Genomic DNA, 21,284 nt, shown 5'->3' with positions numbered 1-21,284 from the left:
GTTCTATGGAGAAGTTAAGAAATTTCCTTAATTTCACTTTCCATTGGGCCCACTTTACACAACTTTTATCAGACGTACGGATTGTAAGAAATTGCTCACTTTTAAGCTACGTTAGCCCTCGAGCACATTACTACTATTGCCCAGCACGTTTTCGCTCGCATTCCTTGACTCCCCTAGACAATGTCCCCATGGCCACCGTCGGCAAACGCGCAGCGTTGTGCTGGGACGCGACCTGGTTAAGGCCTCCATACGACATTTGCGAATGATGTAACTCGTGGTGATAGTCCGGGAAAGCAGGGTGGTGACCCGACTCGAGATTGACATGGCCACGCTGCAAGCGAAGCTGCCTCAAGCAAGCCCCGTCATCCATATGAATTCCAATGTAACCAGCAGGACTTCCCTGGAAGGACATTGACGAGGAAATAGCACTCGCCGGTTATGCGTAGCTGGCGTCTGTCGCTTCCGAGGGCCGCGACTGCACTGGTCAACGCACCAAATATTTGGCTATTCAGCTCACACAAATGTGAAGAGTATATGCGAGGTCGACAATTTAATACATGGTCGGGAGCATGTACTAGCTAAGTATTTCTTAGCGAGTGTAATTGAAAAGTTACGGAAATCTCCCTTTCGTGTGTGTGTATGTGCGTATCACTATCTGTATTAGCATCCACACCCACAACAGACCAGGGTTCGGCCAGCAGCTCTTCAAAAGTCTGTCTGCAGGAGAAAAACCAAATGGGCGACACGGCATGTCGCGCCGTACATGCCGTACTACTTACCTCTCTGGCACGGTCAATGACCTCATTGGTCTTATCCTCCGCCGCCGATGCAAGGTCGTGGGCATCCTCGCTAGCGGACGTCTGGGTACGGTCCTTGTCACGGTCGCCGCCGCCGCTGGTCATCTGCATGTTGCTGCGGCCCTGAATGGTCAAGTCGTGAATGATCAGCGGGACACAAATCACGTGGACCGACGTGCGAAAAAGGGGGGGAGATGGAAGGGTTTTTGCCCCATCGCACGGCGACGTGGGACAGACGGAGCCGTTTCTGAGATTTGCAAGTGAGGGGTTAGAAATTACACAAGACACGCCACGCCTCAAGGAAATGCGGAACACCGCTGCTGCAACTGCGTAACGTGAGGAAAAATGCGAGGAGACAATCCGACCCATGGGTCGAAGTGCAGCGTAACCGCTTTGCTCCTTTCTCCATCGGCAGCAAGGCTGGGCCCAGGTAAAGGCCGACGCCGGACAGCTACGTGTATCAGATTATTACAATTAAAGACAATCTGGGCTGTGGACCGATTCCAGGTGGTGAATGCGAACATCAAGTGGGGACAGGTACTGCGGCCTGCGCGCGTTGACCAACGCTGCGCGAAAAGACTGCAGGGACAAAAGACTGTCAGGGCCATTCTTGCGCAACTCAAAATCACGGGCGCGCCGCGCCAACAGCCCGCGCACCACTTCGGCGCAATGCTGTCTGGGAGCTAATTCCGCTAATTCCATCCATAAGTACTTCCTTGAGGCCGGGCTGTAAGGGCTCTCACCTCGCCCTGTGTATCCTCAGCTCCGAAGGTCTCCTTGATTCGCTGGCCGGCGGAGTTGGCGGCATCAGCCAATTGGTCGACGATGCTCTCCGACATGGTGCTCTCCGACAAGGAAGCAATACTGCTCAGTACCTGGAGCACCTGGGAAGTTGCCTAAATCGATTTACGATAGCTTGGTAACGCAGAAGTAGGAATATTGGAGGAATTCCGACACGATTAAGAATGTGGAGAGTTTTTGTGCTATTCCTGTTTGCTCGTCCGAGGGCGCCAGCGTGGCATGATGATGTCAATACCGTACACTTCTGGCGCTGGCCCCCAAAATCATGAAGCAATTCTTGCAGCGGAGCCAGAACGGCTTCTAGTGCTTGCAGCACACGCTGGGGCCTTTTTCCGTGACGGATTCGGCAAGCCATGCCAGCTTCACTAGCTCTATGCTTTAGCAGGCATCACCACTGAGGAAGCCAACCAAGGTACAACAGCAGGCCTTGCCAAGTAAAAATATTAACCCCCAAACACTGTCCAAACCCAAAACCTAGGTCCCGACAAAAGAGGGAAGAAGAACAGATTGACAAAATCACCTGTCCGGAGGCTTCACATTTGGCACATATATTGCGCCCATCAAGAGGACATAGCTCTTCTTGACACCGTCGCTGCTGGCCCGGGGGCCAGAATGCCAGGAATTAGCCACAGGCCTTGTACAAATTGAACGAAGTGACGCAACTAAAAACGCTCCACCATAGCGCAACATGTACCATCTAACGACCGCAACAATCCTTCAAAGAATACCCTGAGCTAGAAGGCCACAATGACATGCGGAAACAATTTATAAGGCAATATCCCCAAGCAAGTAAATTCGTCAGCTTCGTCAGTGAATTGCCATCGCCCCTCACCCCGCCTCAACTCCCAGAATGCTGGGGAAATTCTCCATTCCTTGTGTTGAAACTACAGCTTTCATTTCTCCCCATCTTTCGCGGTGCCCAAAACGGCAATCCCCACCCAATCTACCCGTTTTGGCACGCACATTATCCTTACACCCGCTCCTGCGCACGACGGATACACCCATAGACAAGAAACTATTAAGAGAAAAACCTTCCTCCTGTCATCTTGCACATCCAATCCTTTCTTCCAAAGCGTGGCGGCAAAATGTTTAAATGGCATTTCTTCCCGCTACTCCGCCGCCCTCACCTTCCCACGCAAAGCGTGGCGGCAAATTCTTAAACGGCATTTCTCCTTTTCGCTATCCTCGCTTCCCACGCAACCTTCGCGCCCGAATACGACAACTAATTTCTCCACGAGAAGGAGCTGAACCTTTTTTTTCCACTACGCAGACATCCCAAGCACGTCCTCGACCTTCTCCGACATATCGCGCGCCGCCTCGTATCCCGCATTCTGACCCGTCTCGCTGGTAACCTGTGGATCTTGCGTGTCGCGGCCTGGAACACTCTCCGCGGCCCGGGTCTTCATGTCATCCATGGCGCTGCGAGCCTGAGATTGGGAATGGTTGGTTTATCACAGCATCAGGAGGACAGGGCCCATGCCGAGCATACCGTTTTCGCTCAGGAGACACCAACTCAAGAGTACATGGGTAATCTGAGAAGATATTTGGTTCTCAAAATTGCAACTCGAAAAACACTCGTAAACTGTGGTGGTGGTGAACACACCTAAACTGTGATGGTGGTGGCGGTGGTGTGGTGGTGGTGGTTAAAGGAGGCCACTGGAAAACGCCGGCAGCCTCACCTTTTCCGACTCATCCGCCACGAAGCCCTTGGTGCCCTTGTATGCATCGTCGGCGCGCTGCGACATGTCCTGGGTGGTCTGCACAAGGACGCAAGAGGCAGAAAGACGGGGGCAGGCAGGTAGACAGGTAGGCACAGGGCCAAACCGAAATGCAATGCAAGAGCGACAACGCGGCGAGGCTTCAACGTAGTGGGAACACACGGTGCGTAGCGCTGTTGTGGTTCGGTGGTGGTGGCTACATCCTGACACCCCAGCAGACGGGACACCCCGGCACGTACTGTATGTATGGAACACATATGACACACCACTCCACACCACACACCATTCGAGCCATTCTACGGAGTACAGGTGAGGACGTCTTTGACAGGGAAAGACTACCCGGCTGCCACTCATCACTGCCACACCCACTGCCACCACCACTATTGACTCTTGCGGCCACGCAGCCGCCTGTGGCGAGGCAAGCCTGTTCGCGTGTGTGTGTATGTGCGTATCACTATCTGTATTAGCATCCACACCCACAACAGACCAGGGTTCGGCCAGCAGCTCTTCAAAAGTCTGTCTGCAGGAGAAAAACCAAATGGGCGACACGGCATGTCGCGCCGTACATGCCGTACTACTTACCTCTCTGGCACGGTCAATGACCTCATTGGTCTTATCCTCCGCCGCCGATGCAAGGTCGTGGGCATCCTCGCTAGCGGACGTCTGGGTACGGTCCTTGTCACGGTCGCCGCCGCCGCTGGTCATCTGCATGTTGCTGCGGCCCTGAATGGTCAAGTCGTGAATGATCAGCGGGACACAAATCACGTGGACCGACGTGCGAAAAAGGGGGGGAGATGGAAGGGTTTTTGCCCCATCGCACGGCGACGTGGGACAGACGGAGCCGTTTCTGAGATTTGCAAGTGAGGGGTTAGAAATTACACAAGACACGCCACGCCTCAAGGAAATGCGGAACACCGCTGCTGCAACTGCGTAACGTGAGGAAAAATGCGAGGAGACAATCCGACCCATGGGTCGAAGTGCAGCGTAACCGCTTTGCTCCTTTCTCCATCGGCAGCAAGGCTGGGCCCAGGTAAAGGCCGACGCCGGACAGCTACGTGTATCAGATTATTACAATTAAAGACAATCTGGGCTGTGGACCGATTCCAGGTGGTGAATGCGAACATCAAGTGGGGACAGGTACTGCGGCCTGCGCGCGTTGACCAACGCTGCGCGAAAAGACTGCAGGGACAAAAGACTGTCAGGGCCATTCTTGCGCAACTCAAAATCACGGGCGCGCCGCGCCAACAGCCCGCGCACCACTTCGGCGCAATGCTGTCTGGGAGCTAATTCCGCTAATTCCATCCATAAGTACTTCCTTGAGGCCGGGCTGTAAGGGCTCTCACCTCGCCCTGTGTATCCTCAGCTCCGAAGGTCTCCTTGATTCGCTGGCCGGCGGAGTTGGCGGCATCAGCCAATTGGTCGACGATGCTCTCCGACATGGTGCTCTCCGACAAGGAAGCAATACTGCTCAGTACCTGGAGCACCTGGGAAGTTGCCTAAATCGATTTACGATAGCTTGGTAACGCAGAAGTAGGAATATTGGAGGAATTCCGACACGATTAAGAATGTGGAGAGTTTTTGTGCTATTCCTGTTTGCTCGTCCGAGGGCGCCAGCGTGGCATGATGATGTCAATACCGTACACTTCTGGCGCTGGCCCCCAAAATCATGAAGCAATTCTTGCAGCGGAGCCAGAACGGCTTCTAGTGCTTGCAGCACACGCTGGGGCCTTTTTCCGTGACGGATTCGGCAAGCCATGCCAGCTTCACTAGCTCTATGCTTTAGCAGGCATCACCACTGAGGAAGCCAACCAAGGTACAACAGCAGGCCTTGCCAAGTAAAAATATTAACCCCCAAACACTGTCCAAACCCAAAACCTAGGTCCCGACAAAAGAGGGAAGAAGAACAGATTGACAAAATCACCTGTCCGGAGGCTTCACATTTGGCACACGACAGCAAACCTCGCCTGCTTCAGTAACACGTTGATAGGGGTCGTTAGGTTGAGCCTGATCCCGTTTCTTGTGGCTCATCCCAATCTTTCATGTGCCACTCCTGCCTCCTTTGAGCCCCGTCTCGAGGCAAAAGGGACGCGACATCCTCCGCTGGCCGTCCGTCTTTCAGATTCGAAAGCTTCCGGCAAAAGAACTCATAACGAGAACGAATATCGGCGACGTATCGGGTCGGAAGCTCCACGCTTGTGGCCCCCAGCCCCGAAGGAACCGAGTTTCATAGGTTTTTAAATAAGGGAGCTGTTTTGAATCGCGATCGGCGCCTGTACAGTCGGTACGCTTAGCTGTGAATCCCAGCCGGAGCTCCAGCGCCTTCCCCATATCACAGCCAGATAGCTACCCGTGGGTCCTGTAAACCCATAAAAATGCCAACAGGCAAATGGTCTGCATTATTTCAGCCAATCCTAGTAAAAGGACTGCCAAGGACCTGTCATGCTTGTATATACTGTCGAGTAGGAGAGGGTACCATCTGGCCGCTGCAAGTGCACATGTGTTGGGGGGAGGGTGAAGTTGAGTGCGAGGGGCAACCCTTCCCTTGCCCTGGATTAGTATGGCATCTGACAAATCTGCTCTCGTTCTGCAAGCCAACAAGCTGCTGCCTGCCAAAGCTGCCACCGACGATGATGACTGACCGCCCGGCCCTCCCATGATGTGTTCAAGACACCGATTAGTTCCCATGCCTTTCGAAACAATTTTTTTTTGTCAAAACATCGTTAGGCAGTAGCAAACGCTTTACATGCGTTGGGCCTCGCTCGGGACACGCGGCACGCGATGGACCTCCTCACGGCGGCTCACGGCTAATGTAACACTATCACGGTGCGTACACAGCAGCGCGCAACAAGTCCTGGATACTGGGTGCCTTAACGTGCCGTCAGCACGAATTCAACCACCGGGTGAACACTGATGAATGCTGCTCAAGTTAAATCTGCGGCACCAGCAAGTGACAACGCTACCGCCACCACTGGACCAAAACAGTATATAATTCAGTCCTCAAAATAATGAAGATTTTTAGGGTGACCCACTTCCGCTGCATCGCGGCGACGCGCAGGTGTCCTATATACCGGGGTTTATGGTACATACGCAGATGTGGAGCGTTATGTCAGCGCGACAGTAACAAAAAACAGTACCCCCCGTCCTTACACAGCGCGGACGGTCACAATTCGCGATCAGCATTAAACAACAAGTAAAATTATACGTGTCACCATAGAGAAATGCCGTACACACTACACACTCGGGCTTTTTTTACATACATCCAAGCTTCCAAAAATCAGTCGAAACACAGCACATTTTCCCACCCATACACGGTGAACTCTACACAAGAACGAATCCACGACGTTCATACCCACATCAGCAGCACCCAACAACAGGGCTCCTTGCCATCTCGCACCAAACCCCCATGCACGTGTGCTGATATGGGGCTGTCCACGCAAACCGGCCTCACCGCGGGAGCACAGCGTCCACAAAAAAAACTCATTTTGCGCAAAGGTGATCCATGGACCCCCGGTACGCGGCGCCCCTGAGCCGCACTCCGCTCTCATTTCACCGCATTCTAAGCCAGGCCCTGTGCATGGTGATAAGGGGACTGATACATGAAGGTCATCAGGACAGCGTCCAAGAAACATCATGCAGCAGCATCAAGCTAAGGAAAATGCCGGTGAAAAAGCAATGCAAACCCACACATCTGCGGTGAAACCTCATATGACGATATCTGCGGACGAGCCACCCCCGCAAGCCCGGGCCCCCGCAGCTTCGGACTTTGGACGCCGGCAGTTCTGATTTCCTTGCAATGATTTCTCCCACCGCCACCACCCCGCCCGCGCACATGGCGTCTTCCCAACCAAGCAACCCCTTAGGACCAAGCCAGGAGCGTGCGAAAAGCCTAATGTTATGCAGTGCTGATGCAGATCGTACACGGACCCACGGCCTGAAAAAACACGAACCAGGCCCCAGCTGACATTGCCTCACATGTACTATTTGCCCCACCAGCTTCTAAGCACCGTCGTTCTAATCACCGTACCGCGCAGATATATGGACACCTTCAACCCTAAACCCCCGACAGCTCCTTCACCTCCCCTGTCCTCAGTCCAACATTAGGCAGCAGCAGCACAACGCAGCCAATGCACCCAAACCGCAGCACCATTTTGCGCTGTTGTCTTGCTGGTGATGATGATGGTGGTGGTGGGGATCAGGTCCCTGCACATACACCGGCTGTGCATACACGCCCGGCGGTGGTGGCGGCGGGTAACCAGCGGGATAGCCTGCGAGTAGGATTAGGACCTAACGTCAGGAGAAGGAACAACAACCTGGCAACCACAAATCGGTATAGCACGAGCTCGATATATAGCTTCAATATAATACGAGGATAATAAGGCAATACTTGTGCCATATGTGCTGAAACCTGAAAGCACTGACTTCGCATCGCCATATCCTGTTTGTCTTGAACAGGATACATAGGACATACGCACGTACGTGCTGCTGGGCACGTCGCTCGAGACGCACGCAATCATGTGAAAGTATAATGGTCACGATAGAGGATAGAAAGCATACTTGCATTTGAGCGACCAAGTGCTCTCTTTCATGGCCGTCCGCCTGCCTGCCTGTCAACTGAAGCTGAAAATGAAAAGCCACAAAAATTACAAGTGGGCCTTGTTGCCATGCACGAAACCACTCACCCATCCATTTCCACCAAGAGATGTAACACAAGTAACAAGCACTTTCCCACAATGAAAAGCCTGGGGGTTCTGGGCCCAGAAACCCTCCTTCCAATCACCATGCACGGCAATGCCCAGCTTGCATGGACGCCCGCCACGCCGACATAACCCTTCAATGCTCAGCTTACCGGGTGGTGGCGGCCCGTAGGGACCGGTCGGATATCCTGGTGGAGGCGGCATGTAGCCTGGCGGTGGTGCCCCGTAGCCGTGAACAGGTGGCGGTCCATAGCCTTGTGCCGCATAGGGATCAGGGGCGGGGTAGCCTGGACGCATGATGCGCAGGCAGGCAAGCAGGGGGACAGTCACACAGCGATGAGGGCAAAGACATGGGCGCTGCGACAGTAGGAAAGCCGACATCCTTTCCGATGAAGAAGGCGCAGGCTTGGAGGCGAGTTGTGCGTCGTTGCGTTTTGTGGAGGAATGGTCGGATAAGTGGGCGCATAGGAGCATAGGAGGAGCCTCCAGCCTGAAGCCAGTCAGTGCCCCGCCTCCGAATAAACCGGGATCCAACAACCAGTATTTTTGGGAAGTCGCACGGCGCAGGGTGGTGAGCTGGTGCCGTTGAACGAGGTCCGCAGCTGCCAGGGGTTCCAGTTCCTACTGATCTTTGCCACAGATTGCCTCCCAGCACCCGACATGCGAGCTCGTCCATGCAAAGCCATGCTTACCAGGCACTGCCTTGCTTGGATCGTAGCCGGGTGGGGGCGGGTAACCTGTATCAGGTGGGCAACACCATGCAGGTGAGATGACACATCCGGGACGCAGGTGCGTTCGGAACACGCTGCGAAGTTGCGAGCCACCCGCCCATAAGAGCCCAGGTGTCGATCATTTCCAACATGTACTGTAAACTGTGCATAGCAAAGAAACACATAATGAGGTCTGAAAGCACTTCCGCCTTCCCCAGCGACACGCCATCGGAGCTTTCAACCGCAGTTGAGAGAGTGAAGCCACTGTTCAATGCAAGACAATGATGCAGCACATGTTTCATGGTTAACCTGGGTTAACCTGGCAGCTGGTTTTTCAAAATAAGTCGTCACGTAAGCCCGCGCCTGAAGCGCTTGAAACACACTTCTCGCACCTGCCATTCCTGAGCAGCTCCTAAATAGACAGACGCAACTGTGCGTTTGAAGTTTACCCTGCGCCACAGGCCAAGTTGTCAGCCTATTAACGCTGAAGTAACTGTGCATAGGCTTGAAACCCAATTCAAGATAGGTTAGGTGCTATATGCATGAAAGGTATCCTAACATATACCCACCTGTCCAATAACTCCTGTGCGAAGCAGGAGAACTGGTTTTTGGCCTTTCAACAGGAACCAAGCTGTGATAAATATAATTTCACCCTGAGGATAAAAAACATCAATCGATGCCACAGTTCTTATCTTGTGAAGCGTTGTCCATTCTCAAAATGTTCAGGTTCAGTTGCAAAAAGGTGTACGAACGATACGTCTACGAGAAATTTCGCAGTGGCTGGGATTCTGTAACTGCATATGTATAGTAGACAATGCATCACTTGGAGTTCAGGTTCACATATGGGGATGAAATTACATGGTAGCTGATTATGACGCGCAACGTTGCCGCAGGTACTGCCAGTGCCCAAGGCAAAAGCTGGGGCTGTTGACATACATCGGATGTTGGGATCCACCTTAGTCCCCGAGAGCCTCATCAAGAAACGAGTTTTGTATTTAGTCTCCCACTCCCACCGCCACCACCATTTACAGATGCCAATCAACGAATTGGGCATTTTCTCCTTTCGTTAATGTCTGCAGCGCTAATCCTAACGACAAAGTGACAGGGCCCACCAGGTTTAGAAGTCTTCTGCATCGTAGCCGCCGTGTAGTCCGTAAGGAGATCCAGCCAAAAAGTTACATACCACACACTTGATAGCTTTAATACGTTCCTCCTAGCCGTATTCTCTCAGCCATCAAGATTGTACAATTTCTCTGAGAAGACGCACCCATCCGTTCCTAGCGCTATCCGTGACTTGTCGCGACATAGGCGCCGGACAGCTCCGCCCTGCTCAGGACAATCTCCAAGCTACTGAGCGTCTCATCATTTCAGCTGCGCCTTCAGCCGCAGCTCTGTCGACGAAATGTCCAACCGAAAAGCCTCCTCTGGCAACGAATTTGTGAACAAGTCGGCCAGCTCCGGCGGCACCTCCACGTTGGCCAGTGACATGAACCTGCCGCTGGCCGCGTCCTTGCGACCGGCTACGATAAAGCTGCACCCATTCTGCCGCAGCCTGAATCAGCATGGGTTTGGGGCCAGTTGTTGCGGGAGGGCACGTCAGCTTGATGAGCACAACTGTCCAAAGACTTCCTGCGGTTCAAAGGCTCTCACGGTCTTGTCTGTACTTCAAGTATGTGAAGCACAATCATTGAGATTGGTAGGTGTGAAGGTGCACACACAGAGACACGGGAACCCGCGGCACCCCTCCCGTCTAGGCATAGATGCTCCATCCTTCGCCAAGGCAAGGGCCAGATGGTCGCAATAGCAAGCAAGGAAAACAATTCGCCAGACGGCTGTAATAACAAGGATCGATCATGTTTCTCCGGCGAGATCCCCATCGATCGCGCGGGGTTTCCGTTGCCCGAGAATGCCGCTTTCTGCATGTTGGGAGCATGGCCTGAAGTGGAACCTACTATCCAGGGCTGGGCTGATCATGGCTGATACAGAACTCCAACAGGACCAGTATGAATACAAGGAGCATTTTAAACGGGCAAATAGTTCTGGGAAATGTGGATGGCCATATGAATGGCAAACGACGGCATTTTTTCTTTGCCTGCTCGACCGCTGAGCTGCATTACCAGCGATATTAACCAGCAATAACTTCCATGCGCCAATAAGCTCCTCTCTTTCCTTATAGCAGTCATAACTAAAATTCCTACTTCGCATTGGGGTTATTGCCCGTCTCCTTTCGTGTTTGCATAGGGGAGTTCATCGACGCAGATGCTCAAAGCCACGAGGCGAATCAGGGCGCTGCAGGGGCCCCGGCATTCGTGCGCTTCCATGTCCTCATCAGGACGCATCCTCAGGAATCATCTCACCTCCCCTTCCTAAACCGTCACCGTACACACCAGCTGCCTCCCACACTCACTCGTACCTCAGCTACACGTCCCATATCCCCACCTGTCCCCACCTCCACGGCCGCAACTTATACCAACCTTGCGAAATCAAGCAGCATTTGCGTGTATGAGTTGCCGTAGTACTTGGGTAGCACGAGCCGTGCAGCCGTGTCGTATCCGACCACGAAGCGGCTGCCCGGCAACAGGTCCGCCTTGTTGGTGAACAGTGGCGCACGGGTCACCACCACAGGGAGCCCCAATGCCACAAACTGAGCCACACGCTTGTGGATATCCTCCGCGGACAGCAAGCCCTGCAGGGAGACCAGCGCGATGTATTGCAGCAAAGCGAAAGGCATTATTCCCAACCAAATATTTTATTGATAGGAAGTCCTGTGTGAAGGGACGCGTCTGGCACCACAATGTGCAGTACAGCGTGCCCATCCTACTTGCACATTGGAGCCGCTGCAGGTTGCGTTGCGTCAGGAAGTCTAGTGCAGTCCGCACCTTGTCTGCATTCTGCACCGTTAGCTCAAAGGCGCCTTCGAGCGAGCCAACGCCGACATCGCCGTTCGCGGCTCTGAGTGCCGCTGCTAGCAACTCCTGATGCCCTGTAAGAATTCATTGCAATGGTAAAACCTTACAAGCCGTTGTAGCTCAGTGGTAGAGCGTTTGTCTTGTAAACAAAAGGTCCCTGGTTCAATCCCAGGCTGCGGCAATAAGCTACACAGACACTTCTTATAATACTAGTGTAATTAGGGTAAATATATTATCATGTTTAGGATTTGACTCAAGATGATGGGATGATTACTTCGCTAACTATGTGAAATGAGCATTTGAAAGGGCGATCGGGCCAATTTTTGCTCCTATTCTGCCTGCAATAATTTCAGGCGCAAATGTGTATGCGTCGATTTCCCTGCGCCGTTTTCCGTCCTGCCAATCCCCGACCGACCTTGATGTAAGGGATTGAACGAGCCGGGCAAGTACACACGCCCATGCCGCGGCGCGTCCACCACCACCTCGCTCCCACAAAACTCAACGCAGCGGATCTCCCCTCGCAGCAACTGCTGCACTGGATCATTCGCCGCTTGGCGAATATCGTTTACGACGTCATATGAATGTACGACGAAAGCTGATTGCGCTGCCGCGGTGCTGCAGCCAGCGGATGCGGCAGCAGCTGCCGCTTCCTGGGTGATCAGGGGCAGCTGTAGGGTGGAGCTGTCGCAGCCACTTGCTTCTGCAAGCAACTGAAACAGATACCCAAGGTGCGAGACGCGCTACTTCATGGCGGCGCCATAAATCTATGCATCATCATCCAAAACATGACATTGTGCGACTGTACGGCATGCCGTACGTACCTTGGTGACCCCAGCATGTTGTGACTGGGCAAGTATCAACTGCCCCATCCGCAAAACGGCCATGATGACCTACAACACGGTTTGAGTACGGCGGTACAGCATGCCGTACGCACCTTAATGAGCATCCTGCTGACCAAGTCGTCTTCGCCGACTCGAGTGCGGGCGCCCTTGGCCAAGGTCATGGCCAGGCAGCGTGAGCCGGCGGCCGAACCGCCGTGGACTGCCAAAAACGCCCGGTGGTCGCCACGCTTAGCGCCCACCTGAGGCAGCAATACGGCAGGTGTACGACACAGGTTTATCAATACACTGGGTCAGCAGTCAAGGACGTAAAATGTACCTTTCAATCCTTGTAAAGGGTTTGATGCGATGTGCTGTTGACTAACGGAAGCTCAATAAATTCCGGTTGCAGCGCGCTTGTAAAGCCGGCTACAGCAGATATCCCACTTTCAAGATCATAATACTGGAATCGAACTCGTGACTGCGGCTGTGACAGTGACTGTGGCAGACCCGAACTTCCATCCACACCCAGCCCGCGCACACACGCGCACGTACCCCGCACGGGCAAATCCTGTTCGCGTTCTCGTACAGCGCTGCCCCTAGCTTCTTTTATTAAATTTATTGGAAGGACGATTAAACCTCCTGTCCGAAAGTGCGTCCTAGCTGTCCCCCTAATCCAGGTTCGCCCTCGCTGGGATTCGGAGCGTACCGTGGATAAAGAGCAAGTGGCTCCGAGACCAACGATGCTGTCACCGAAGGAACTCAGGTCAGCGGCCCGGCGGTAGGCAGCCTCCGCCATCGCAGCCGCCGTAGCAGAGCTGCAGTACTGCTCGGGCTCCTGCGTTGCACGACAACGGTACCAAATATAGGCAATGTTCATATCCGTGCCGTACGATGTACGGCATGGCATGATTCAGCGCAGGCGACGGCGGTGGAAGGAGACGACCAAGAGCCTGGGGATGTGAGGGAGGGGAATGGTGTCCTAAACCTTCCCGGGTTTTACCTTTCCAAGAGTGCTGATGAGGCTGCTGCGAGCGTACGGCACCGCGGCCTCCAGTACTGTCGCTGATGCGCCTGGTACTGCTAGCAGCCAGGAGATGCACTGGGACGGGGGAGGGGGAGGGGGAGGGGGAGGGGGAGGGGAGGGTGAACGGCCCACGGGGCGGACAGTTAAAGTCATCGAGCCTGTACATGGCATTGACTTGTTGCTCCTTACATGGTCCACTTATAGGTTGCGCGGTAACAGTTTTCGCGCTATCATTGGGAGGGCGGACGGGATTTTTCCATGGCGTAATTCTTTGTGACATACATTTTCAATGTGTACAGACGCAGGGTAATATGATTTTGGACGACACGGGAAGCATTCCACAAACACACAGCACAGTGGAATGCGGGATAAAGCAATTGTTGACCCGAACTACCTCTGGACGTATGGGACGTACGAGAGGAAGGTGTAAGGCCGCGGGGTACTACGCCCTGCTGCGGTCCTTGTAAGCACTTTGACCACACTTGCCTGCACTGCTCCACCTGTCACGTACACGACCGCCTTGGTCTTGTTGCTATGAATGCTCCGTATCACCGCCTCCACGTCAGGAGCCAGCTCATGCACCTGGGGGCAGCTGGCGCTCACAGAGGCCATGCGCGTCTGCGTGCTTCGCATGCCGCGATTGACCCATCCGAGTCCGCGCGACGGGGCCTTGACTTTCAACATTTTCACTGCGTTTCTTCCAATTATAGCACTTGTACTGTGCACCAGGTTAGCGCAAAACCGAAGTGGCGGAACGACTACCCTACCAATTGCGTGAAAAATCGCGACATGCATAGGATTTATACCGCTTTCAACAATTATTTATGCCCAGCATCGCGCGTTGCTTTAGTAAGCTTAACCATGCCGTTATTTCTACAAACTCTGGCAACACCGTACGTTTTACTGGTCGAAATGCTGTACGACACAAGTGTTTCCTTGCAGATTTTGCTTTTCATACCATCAAAATATTCAAAAAGTATAATCAATCCTAAAAGAAAAACTTTCTTTAATCATGCTCGGCCAGCTCCAAACCTTCCGCACCCGCTGGCGCAGCATCGCCACGCAGCCCACGCGCGCTGCCACCTTCGCTGCGCCGCGAAATAGCATGAGTTTATCAGTCCGATGCGCAGCGACAGGTACAAAACTAATTGCGCTGGACTTTGATGGCGTGGTCTGCGACTCGGTGGGGGAGAGCAGTCTTTCGGCCTTCAAGGTACGGCGGCGTCTCTAGAGGAAGGTGGATGGGGTTAAGGCGGACCAATGGCAAATGACGCATGGATGGGGGGTGGGGTTGACAGCGCTTGGGTGAGGGTAAGGAGCTCCAGGGAACCCAGACGGCCAGACGGAGGGCGGCCGGGTATTTTCTGAAAGGAGGCAGGAAGGGCAGGGAGAGCAGGGAGAGCAGGGAAAGTGCTTGGAACGGGGCAGAAAGGGACGCAGGTTACACGAAGGGTCGAGGTTCTTGGGAGACAGGGAAACAGCCGATGTGGGAGCCAAACGAATTTCCATGTCGAATTTGCCACATCCTCGTTACGTTCACCCTGTCCGCAATCGCCTTCCCGCGGTCACACCGTTTGGCTCTCTGATCACGCCTTAAATCCGCTTTCCGTGTGGCCTTAGGGTGCATTTTACTTCCGGAAAACACGAGCCCGCAACCATTTGAAAGAGCTTCTCCCACTCTGGACGAGCTGACTTGTCGTACCCTACCGTCGTACTGGACAGGCGGCCGCGCTGCTGTGGCCGGAGATTTTCCAAACCCCCGAGGCCGAAGCGCGGAAGAACGAGCTTGTGGAGAAGATGCGTGCCGTACGGCCCGTCGTGGAGACAGGGTGAGAACGGGGGGCTGTTCAGAAGAGGGGCAGCGAAGATCGGAATGAACGAACGAACGAACGACATTGCGCCAGCGGATCTTTAGATTCCGCCGGGGCATGCCCTGTTTTGGAAAGTTCGGGTATGGCTATGGACGTGCCGCGTTATGAAGCGTGGGGTAGGTGGCCCTTTATAGAGCGGTAATATAATCGAAAATTCCCTTTATCCTGACAAAATGTACGGAAATGTACGAGTAGACCTACGAATTATCTTCCGTCCGGAAGAGCCTCTGCGGCAGCTGCCTTATGGCGCGAGACTGAAATTTCGTTGAGCTACCATCGTCTAAACTAAACTTTTCCGAATCTGCCGGACATAAGGCCTGGCGGCCACCACCATCCAACACGGCCAGATCGTCTGCTGTCGGTCCCGTGACTCCCGTGACGTCTGCAGGTACGAAAATATTATACAGATACGGTGTTTGTACGAAGGCGTGTCCGTGGACGAGATGCTGGCGACCTGGGAGACAATGCTGCCTTCTCGCATGGCCGAGTGGGGCCTCAACCGCGGCGAGGTACGAACGAACGAACGAACGAACTTGCACGACAACCGTACAACCACCTGCCCACACAGGTAGCAGGCAATTCGAGAAAACTTGGTGAGAATATTTTCTTTTCCCGGCTGTCAACGCCCACAGCCGAGAAAAGGAATATTCTCACCAGATTTTCGAATCGCGAAACGCTGGAAAAAGAAGATTCCATAATTGCCCAACTTTTACGCACACACCCATGGCTGGTCGCAGATGGTCGAGCTCTTCGGTCAGGTGCGCGATGACTGGATCGCGGCCGATCTGGACGGCTGGCTGGCGCCCAACCGCATTTACGAGGGCGTGGCCGATCCAGTGTGCGGCGCCATGAGCAGCCACCAAGTCTACATCGTCACCACCAAACAGGTAACCTTGGGTACATGTACAGCATGTACGACGCTGCGCGGTGTCGTACGCGGCAGCCGTCGCCTGCGTCGAAGAGTCGGTTGGGTGGGTGGATGTTTGAATGGCTGGGAAGAGAAGAAGTGCTTCTTGGTAGGGTCCGCTGTGTAATTAACTGCGTGGCTTCTTACATGCTGTGTGAAGACCTAATATTACATTTTACATTAATACACACAGACAGGTATATGTATACACGTGCACATGTGCGCGCATATGTATGTATGTTGGTGTTCTTAGCTGCGAAGCTGGGTATCAGGCAACGGTCTTTCTTTTACCTCTATATTACCTACCTACCTCCCGCCCGCCATTTCCCGCCCCCACCCACCCGCACTTCCCTTCCCTCGCTCCCCCCTTGGGCCCCACACAGGCCCACTACACGGAGATTTTGATGCGGGACATGGCCTCGGTACCCTTCCCCGCCGACCGCATCTTCAGCCAAACGGTTTCGGGGCGACCCAAAGGTGAGGTGCTGGCGGCGCTGGCGGCCCAGCACCCGGACGTCAACGCCAAGATCTTCGTGGAAGACAAACTGAGCACGCTGGAAAAAGTGGCCAGGTGCGGTGCGGTGTGGTGTGGTGTGGTGGCAATTCCAGAACTATTTCTTGTATTTCTTTATTCTTTAACATAAGCCAATAGAGAATTATAACCGAACCTTCTGGATACGATGCCTGGGATTCTTCAAGATTTGTTTTGTTTCCTCCGTCCTTTTATGAACCTGTATGCGAGTACGTGAATAATCCAGGGGTCACCATACACCCGTTTACAGCCTGTTCGCATGCCGCTCATCTGATTTTTTGTTTGTTAGTGCGTGTTAGACCTTTTGGAGTTGCGTTACTCTCCAAAGGTGTAACTATGTTCATGGCTGGAAAACCACGATCTGTACACGCCGCTTTCAAAACCTCTCTCTACACATCAACACGCCCATGCCGCATACCCGGGCACGTAGTACGCATGTGGACAGATGTACGACATGTACGGCGTATCTATCCACAGGGATCCCGCGTTGTCGGACTGGCAGCTCTTCCTGGTGGACTGGGGATACAATACACCGGGAGAGCGAGCCCGCGCCGCCGCGCACCCCGCCATCACCGTCATCGACAAGCACCAGTTTAAGGAGCTTCTGACGGTGCCGGCGGCTGCGGCTGAGACCGAGATGGGGTTGCAAGTGGCACAGTGATTTTATCTAAAAGATTCCAATCGTTGAGGAGCGTGAAACGATACCACTGAATGAGCGCCTTGAGCTGCTCTCAGTCCTCGTGAACCTGCTTCGCAATTTACTAAATCTTCACAGTCCAGGACGATTTCGGCGGCCTCACGGCGCGCGTGCATATGTTGGCGAAGGCAAGGAATCGAGCGGACACGTAGGGCAAAAGGGGAGGAGCGTATTGGGAAGGCGGAGGACGCGTACTTCTGCAGCAGCAGGAGGGGGCGCATTGGGGCGGGGAGAGGGCGCGGCTTTGGCCTTGGCAGCCGAAGAGGAGTCGGAGACGAGAAGCTGCTACTGCTGCTGCTGGTGATGGTAATGATGTAACTTGGGAATAATAGGATTGATTGTTAGGGGCTGGGGACAGGAATGGTTGTAGATGGAGTAGATGGGCTGGAAAACTGGTTTCTGAGCGGCATGGAAAACTCGAAAAAAATTGCGGGGAAAGGATAGGATAGCATTGCTTAATGGGGGTGATCCTGGGTGGGTTGGTGAAACCGACCGAAACGCGATGGTATATTGATAAGATTGGGGGCTACGGTGTTCTGACTTCTAGCTGAGCTGGGATTGAGAATAAACTCTTGGTACTCTTGGTCATCTCGATGAAAAGCAGGGGTTGATGATTGTGTTCGTGTCTAATTCCGCAGCCATTGTATTCTTGTCTGATTCCGCAGCATGTGCCATCGTCGCCACGTCGTTACTTGCCAGTCGAAGTCCATGGCTGGGCGACTGTCCTCGTCGGGGGTGTGTGTGGAAAGGACGCGGATGAAGGTTCCAGCAGAACACGCGATGTGTCGCCCCTTCCTCGTTCCGTTGCTGTCCTCTGCCCGACATCCGTTCCTTGTTAACGACAAAAGATGAACAGCACCACTCAACCTACCCTGCCTCTTGCTCAGCAGTCAATCATGTGGCTGCCCCAGAGGCGGCACACACAACACCATGGCTTGCAGCAATAATACAGGCAACAGAAGCAACAACAGAAGCACCAGCCCAACCAAGGCAGCAACAAGGCAGTGAAATTCTCCTACGAATACAGCAATGAAATCCAAGCCATGGGTGAAATTCACATAGCTCAGGAAGAACAAAGAGTCTAGCCATCCGCATCAATAAACAAATCAAGCCACCCGCTTCAGCGTGTACGTGTAGTCGTACACAGCCACCGCCTGATTCCCCGCCTCGAAAAACGCCGCATCCTGGGGTTGCAGGAAAGCCGCCACTCGCTGCAACACCTGCACTTCGGCACCTATACCAGTTACCACCACTGACCCTGATGCGGCTGCCGCCGTGGCCGCTGTCACCTCCGTTGTCGCCACCGCCATCTCAGCAGCAGCAGAAGAAGAAGCAGGAGGGTCTTGAAATCCCCGGGCGAACCCCGGGGCCCCATCCCCCACAGTACCCGGGGTTTCAGCGGCTGCCAGGTCCCCCTCCAGGTTGTTCCCGTCGCTCTTGGAGCCCATTCCCACAGCTTTAACCCCTGTTGCTGCTGCTGCTGCTGATACTGATTCCAACAATGATGATGATGATGATGATGATGATGATGATGATGATGATGATGAAGGAGATGGCGGCTGTAGTGTTGGCACTGGTGATGCTTCCGAAACGGTTGCAGCTGCAGCCGCTGCTGCTGCTGCCGTGGCTATACCTGCAGTGATATCACGTGTTGTTGTTGATGATGCTGTTGTTGTTGCCGTGTCGGAGGATATATGTGTTCTTGGTGCTGCTGGTGCTGTGGCGGCGGTGTCAAGGGGGGTGGTAGCAGCGGCCCTGGTCGCCGCAGTAGCTCCTTCCTCCCCACCAGCCACACGTCCCGGCTGTAGCAGGGTGTAACGGGAGATGGTCTCGTAGTCCCCCACGAAGCCCTGTGCCGAGGCCTGGCTGACCTGCCTGCACGTTCATGTTTGTTTGTACGTATATACGTGCACATGTGGGGGGGGGGTTATGGTAGGCTTAAGAAGGAGAAGAAGAAGGGAGCCGTGCTTTCGTCAGACGCAAAGCAAGCCGTATAAAAGGGCATGAAAACAGATGCGACTATAGCCCTGCATGCTCCGAAACGCCCATCTAATAGCTTAGCGTGGTAGTAAGCGACTGCGGCGCATCATAGCGCACATGCATAGCAACAAGAGGCGGGAGCATAAAAAAAGGGGTGAGGCCGAAGGGCCGGTAGCCGCTTAGCTGAGCCCGACAGAATAAGGCCTCTCACGCTGCCACAGTTGTTGTTTGCGTACAGTCAAACACAAGAAGTGGTTTCGGAGAGCCTAAAAGGACTCGTATGATCCAAACAACCGCATCCTGAGACCCAACCGAAGCGGAAAGGACTACCAGGACTATTCGAACCTGCCTGAACAGTTCTGCAACGATGAAGTCGGTTGGTGAAATTTCTTGGGATATCCTGTTGTTGATTATCAGCTCGGCCTTGCGGAGGTCCTCGGAAATAACGGATTTGTCCTTTCGCGGCGTGGCATAAACCACTGTCTGCGGTAAAAAAAAGTTGGGAAAAGGCAGGGAAAAGGCAGGAAAGAGACGGTTCAGTCGTTTCGGAGGTGGCGGCAGGGGAAGTAAATGCCGTTATAAACGTTATAAACCTACCAGGGTGGGTAGGGAAGGGTGGTAATCGTAATGGCAGCAGATATGATAGTTCTGTAAATGGCCTTGGATGGTTTCCCTTTCCCCCTTCATACTGCAACGGATCCAATATCTCGTACATCGCCCCCCCCCTGCTACACACCAGGCGCGTTGGGTTCTTGAGCGGTTCGTACTCGACCTTCCTAGTGACCGCGAAGCTGTAAAATGCGTCCATCAGCTGCCGTACATTGAACACCCTGAAGGGAGCCACAAGGGGGGAAGAGAGCAGGGGGGACGGCAGCGCGGTGGAAGAGGGGCATCTTGAGAGGATATTGGCTGATCAGTTCAAAAAACCTAATTCAAACCCTCCCAGGGTCAGCTGCTGTCGGTACTGTTGTTGGTACTGCTGTTGGTACTGCTGTTGGTACTGCTGTTGGTACTGCTGTTGGTACTGCTGTTGGTACTGCTGTTGGTACTGCTGTTGGTACTGCTGTTGGTACTGCTACGTGTCATGCGGCCCACCTCGTCATCCCCTGGCCCCTCCGGAACCCTCCAGATCCTCTCTCTTGCATTTCCCCGCCATCTCGGGAAGCACCACGGCTGCGGTTTGAAACCGGTGCCATCCACTCCACTCCACTCCACTTCTAGCACCCCTAGCTGCCACCCGTCCTTGTGTCTGTTATTAATGCACAGGACACGTGTCCTCCCCCTCCCCCTCTCAACCTCCCCGTCCCCCTCTCAACCTCCCCGTCCCCCTCTCAACCTCCCCGTCCCCCTCTCAACCTCCCCGTCCCCCTCTCAACCTCCCCATCCCCCTCTCAACCTCCCCGTCCCCCTCTCAACCTCCCCGTCCCCCTCTCAACCTCCCCGCCCCCCTCTCAACCTCCCCGTCCCCCTCTCAACCTCCCCGTCCCCCTCTCAACCTCCCCGTCCCCCTCTCAACCTCCCCATCCCCCTCTCAACCTCCCCGTCCCCCTCTCAACCTCCCCCTCTCCATCTCAACCTCCCCGTCCCCCTCTCAACCTCCCCCTCCCCCTCTCAACCTCCCCGTCCCCCTCTCAACCTCCCCGTCCCCCTCTCAACCTCCCCGTCCCCCTCTCAACCTCCCCCTCCCCATCTCAACCTCCCCCTCCCCATCTCAACCTCCCCCTCCCCCTCTCAACCTCCCCCTCCCCCTCTCAACCTCCCCGTCCCCTCCCCCCGTTGCTCACCGGTCCGCCACCACACCTCCCTCCTTCGGGCTCTCCACG

General features: G+C 54.2%; 6 protein-coding genes across 6 annotated transcripts in view; 1 reads left to right on the top strand and 5 right to left on the bottom strand.

The window, feature by feature from the left end:
* Positions 1-133: 133 nt before the first annotated feature.
* On the bottom strand, positions 134-1,636 carry VOLCADRAFT_102722 (uncharacterized protein; the record flags this gene model as incomplete). Its single annotated transcript, XM_002945704.1, has 3 exons — positions 134-400; positions 780-920; positions 1,541-1,636. 3 exons carry the CDS (start codon positions 1,634-1,636, stop codon positions 134-136), a joined length of 504 nt encoding a protein of 167 aa, XP_002945750.1.
* Positions 1,637-2,860: 1,224 nt separating this feature from the next.
* Positions 2,861-4,755, bottom strand: VOLCADRAFT_86031 (uncharacterized protein; the record flags this gene model as incomplete). The annotated part of the gene is made up of 5 exons (XM_002945703.1): positions 2,861-3,025; positions 3,278-3,355; positions 3,593-3,724; positions 3,899-4,039; positions 4,660-4,755. 5 exons carry the CDS (start codon positions 4,753-4,755, stop codon positions 2,861-2,863), a joined length of 612 nt encoding a protein of 203 aa, XP_002945749.1.
* A 2,296-nt stretch (positions 4,756-7,051) lies between these two features.
* Positions 7,052-9,356, bottom strand: VOLCADRAFT_127342 (uncharacterized protein). Its single transcript, XM_002945702.1, has 5 exons — positions 9,290-9,356; positions 9,113-9,170; positions 8,703-8,747; positions 8,163-8,297; positions 7,052-7,581 (listed from the first exon to the last, which is right to left on the bottom strand). The coding sequence occupies exons 2-5, from the start codon at positions 9,117-9,119 to the stop codon at positions 7,403-7,405; spliced, it is 366 nt and encodes a 121-aa protein (XP_002945748.1). The 5' UTR covers positions 9,120-9,170; positions 9,290-9,356; the 3' UTR covers positions 7,052-7,402.
* Positions 9,357-9,564: 208 nt separating this feature from the next.
* Positions 9,565-14,086, bottom strand: VOLCADRAFT_78735 (uncharacterized protein; the record flags this gene model as incomplete). Its single annotated transcript, XM_002945701.1, has 8 exons — positions 9,565-10,272; positions 11,195-11,406; positions 11,600-11,682; positions 12,045-12,279; positions 12,564-12,710; positions 13,157-13,285; positions 13,451-13,549; positions 13,955-14,086. The coding sequence occupies 8 exons, from the start codon at positions 14,084-14,086 to the stop codon at positions 10,083-10,085; spliced, it is 1,227 nt and encodes a 408-aa protein (XP_002945747.1). The 3' UTR covers positions 9,565-10,082.
* Positions 14,087-14,579: 493 nt separating this feature from the next.
* VOLCADRAFT_101579 (uncharacterized protein) lies at positions 14,580-17,445 on the top strand (the record flags this gene model as incomplete). The annotated part of the gene is made up of 6 exons (XM_002946056.1): positions 14,580-14,687; positions 15,197-15,303; positions 15,734-15,854; positions 16,083-16,232; positions 16,636-16,823; positions 17,262-17,445. The coding sequence occupies 6 exons, from the start codon at positions 14,580-14,582 to the stop codon at positions 17,443-17,445; spliced, it is 858 nt and encodes a 285-aa protein (XP_002946102.1).
* Positions 17,446-18,587: 1,142 nt separating this feature from the next.
* VOLCADRAFT_127341 (uncharacterized protein) overlaps positions 18,588-21,284 on the bottom strand; it is a gene marked incomplete at both ends in the record, with an annotated part of 4,023 nt that continues 1,326 nt past the window's right edge. Inside the window, 3 exons of the mRNA XM_002945700.1 lie at positions 18,588-18,791; positions 19,807-19,944; positions 20,198-20,291. Of these exons, the coding sequence (XP_002945746.1) occupies positions 18,588-18,791; positions 19,807-19,944; positions 20,198-20,291 (436 nt within the window). The remainder of the gene's footprint in view (positions 18,792-19,806; positions 19,945-20,197; positions 20,292-21,284) is intronic.

This window comes from Volvox carteri (assembly GCF_000143455.1).
Source record: "Volvox carteri f. nagariensis unplaced genomic scaffold VOLCAscaffold_1, whole genome shotgun sequence".
Taxonomy (NCBI): domain Eukaryota; kingdom Viridiplantae; phylum Chlorophyta; class Chlorophyceae; order Chlamydomonadales; family Volvocaceae; genus Volvox; species Volvox carteri.
The sequence above is the reverse complement of the archived record's forward strand: the minus strand, read 5'-3'. Positions and strand labels throughout refer to the sequence as shown.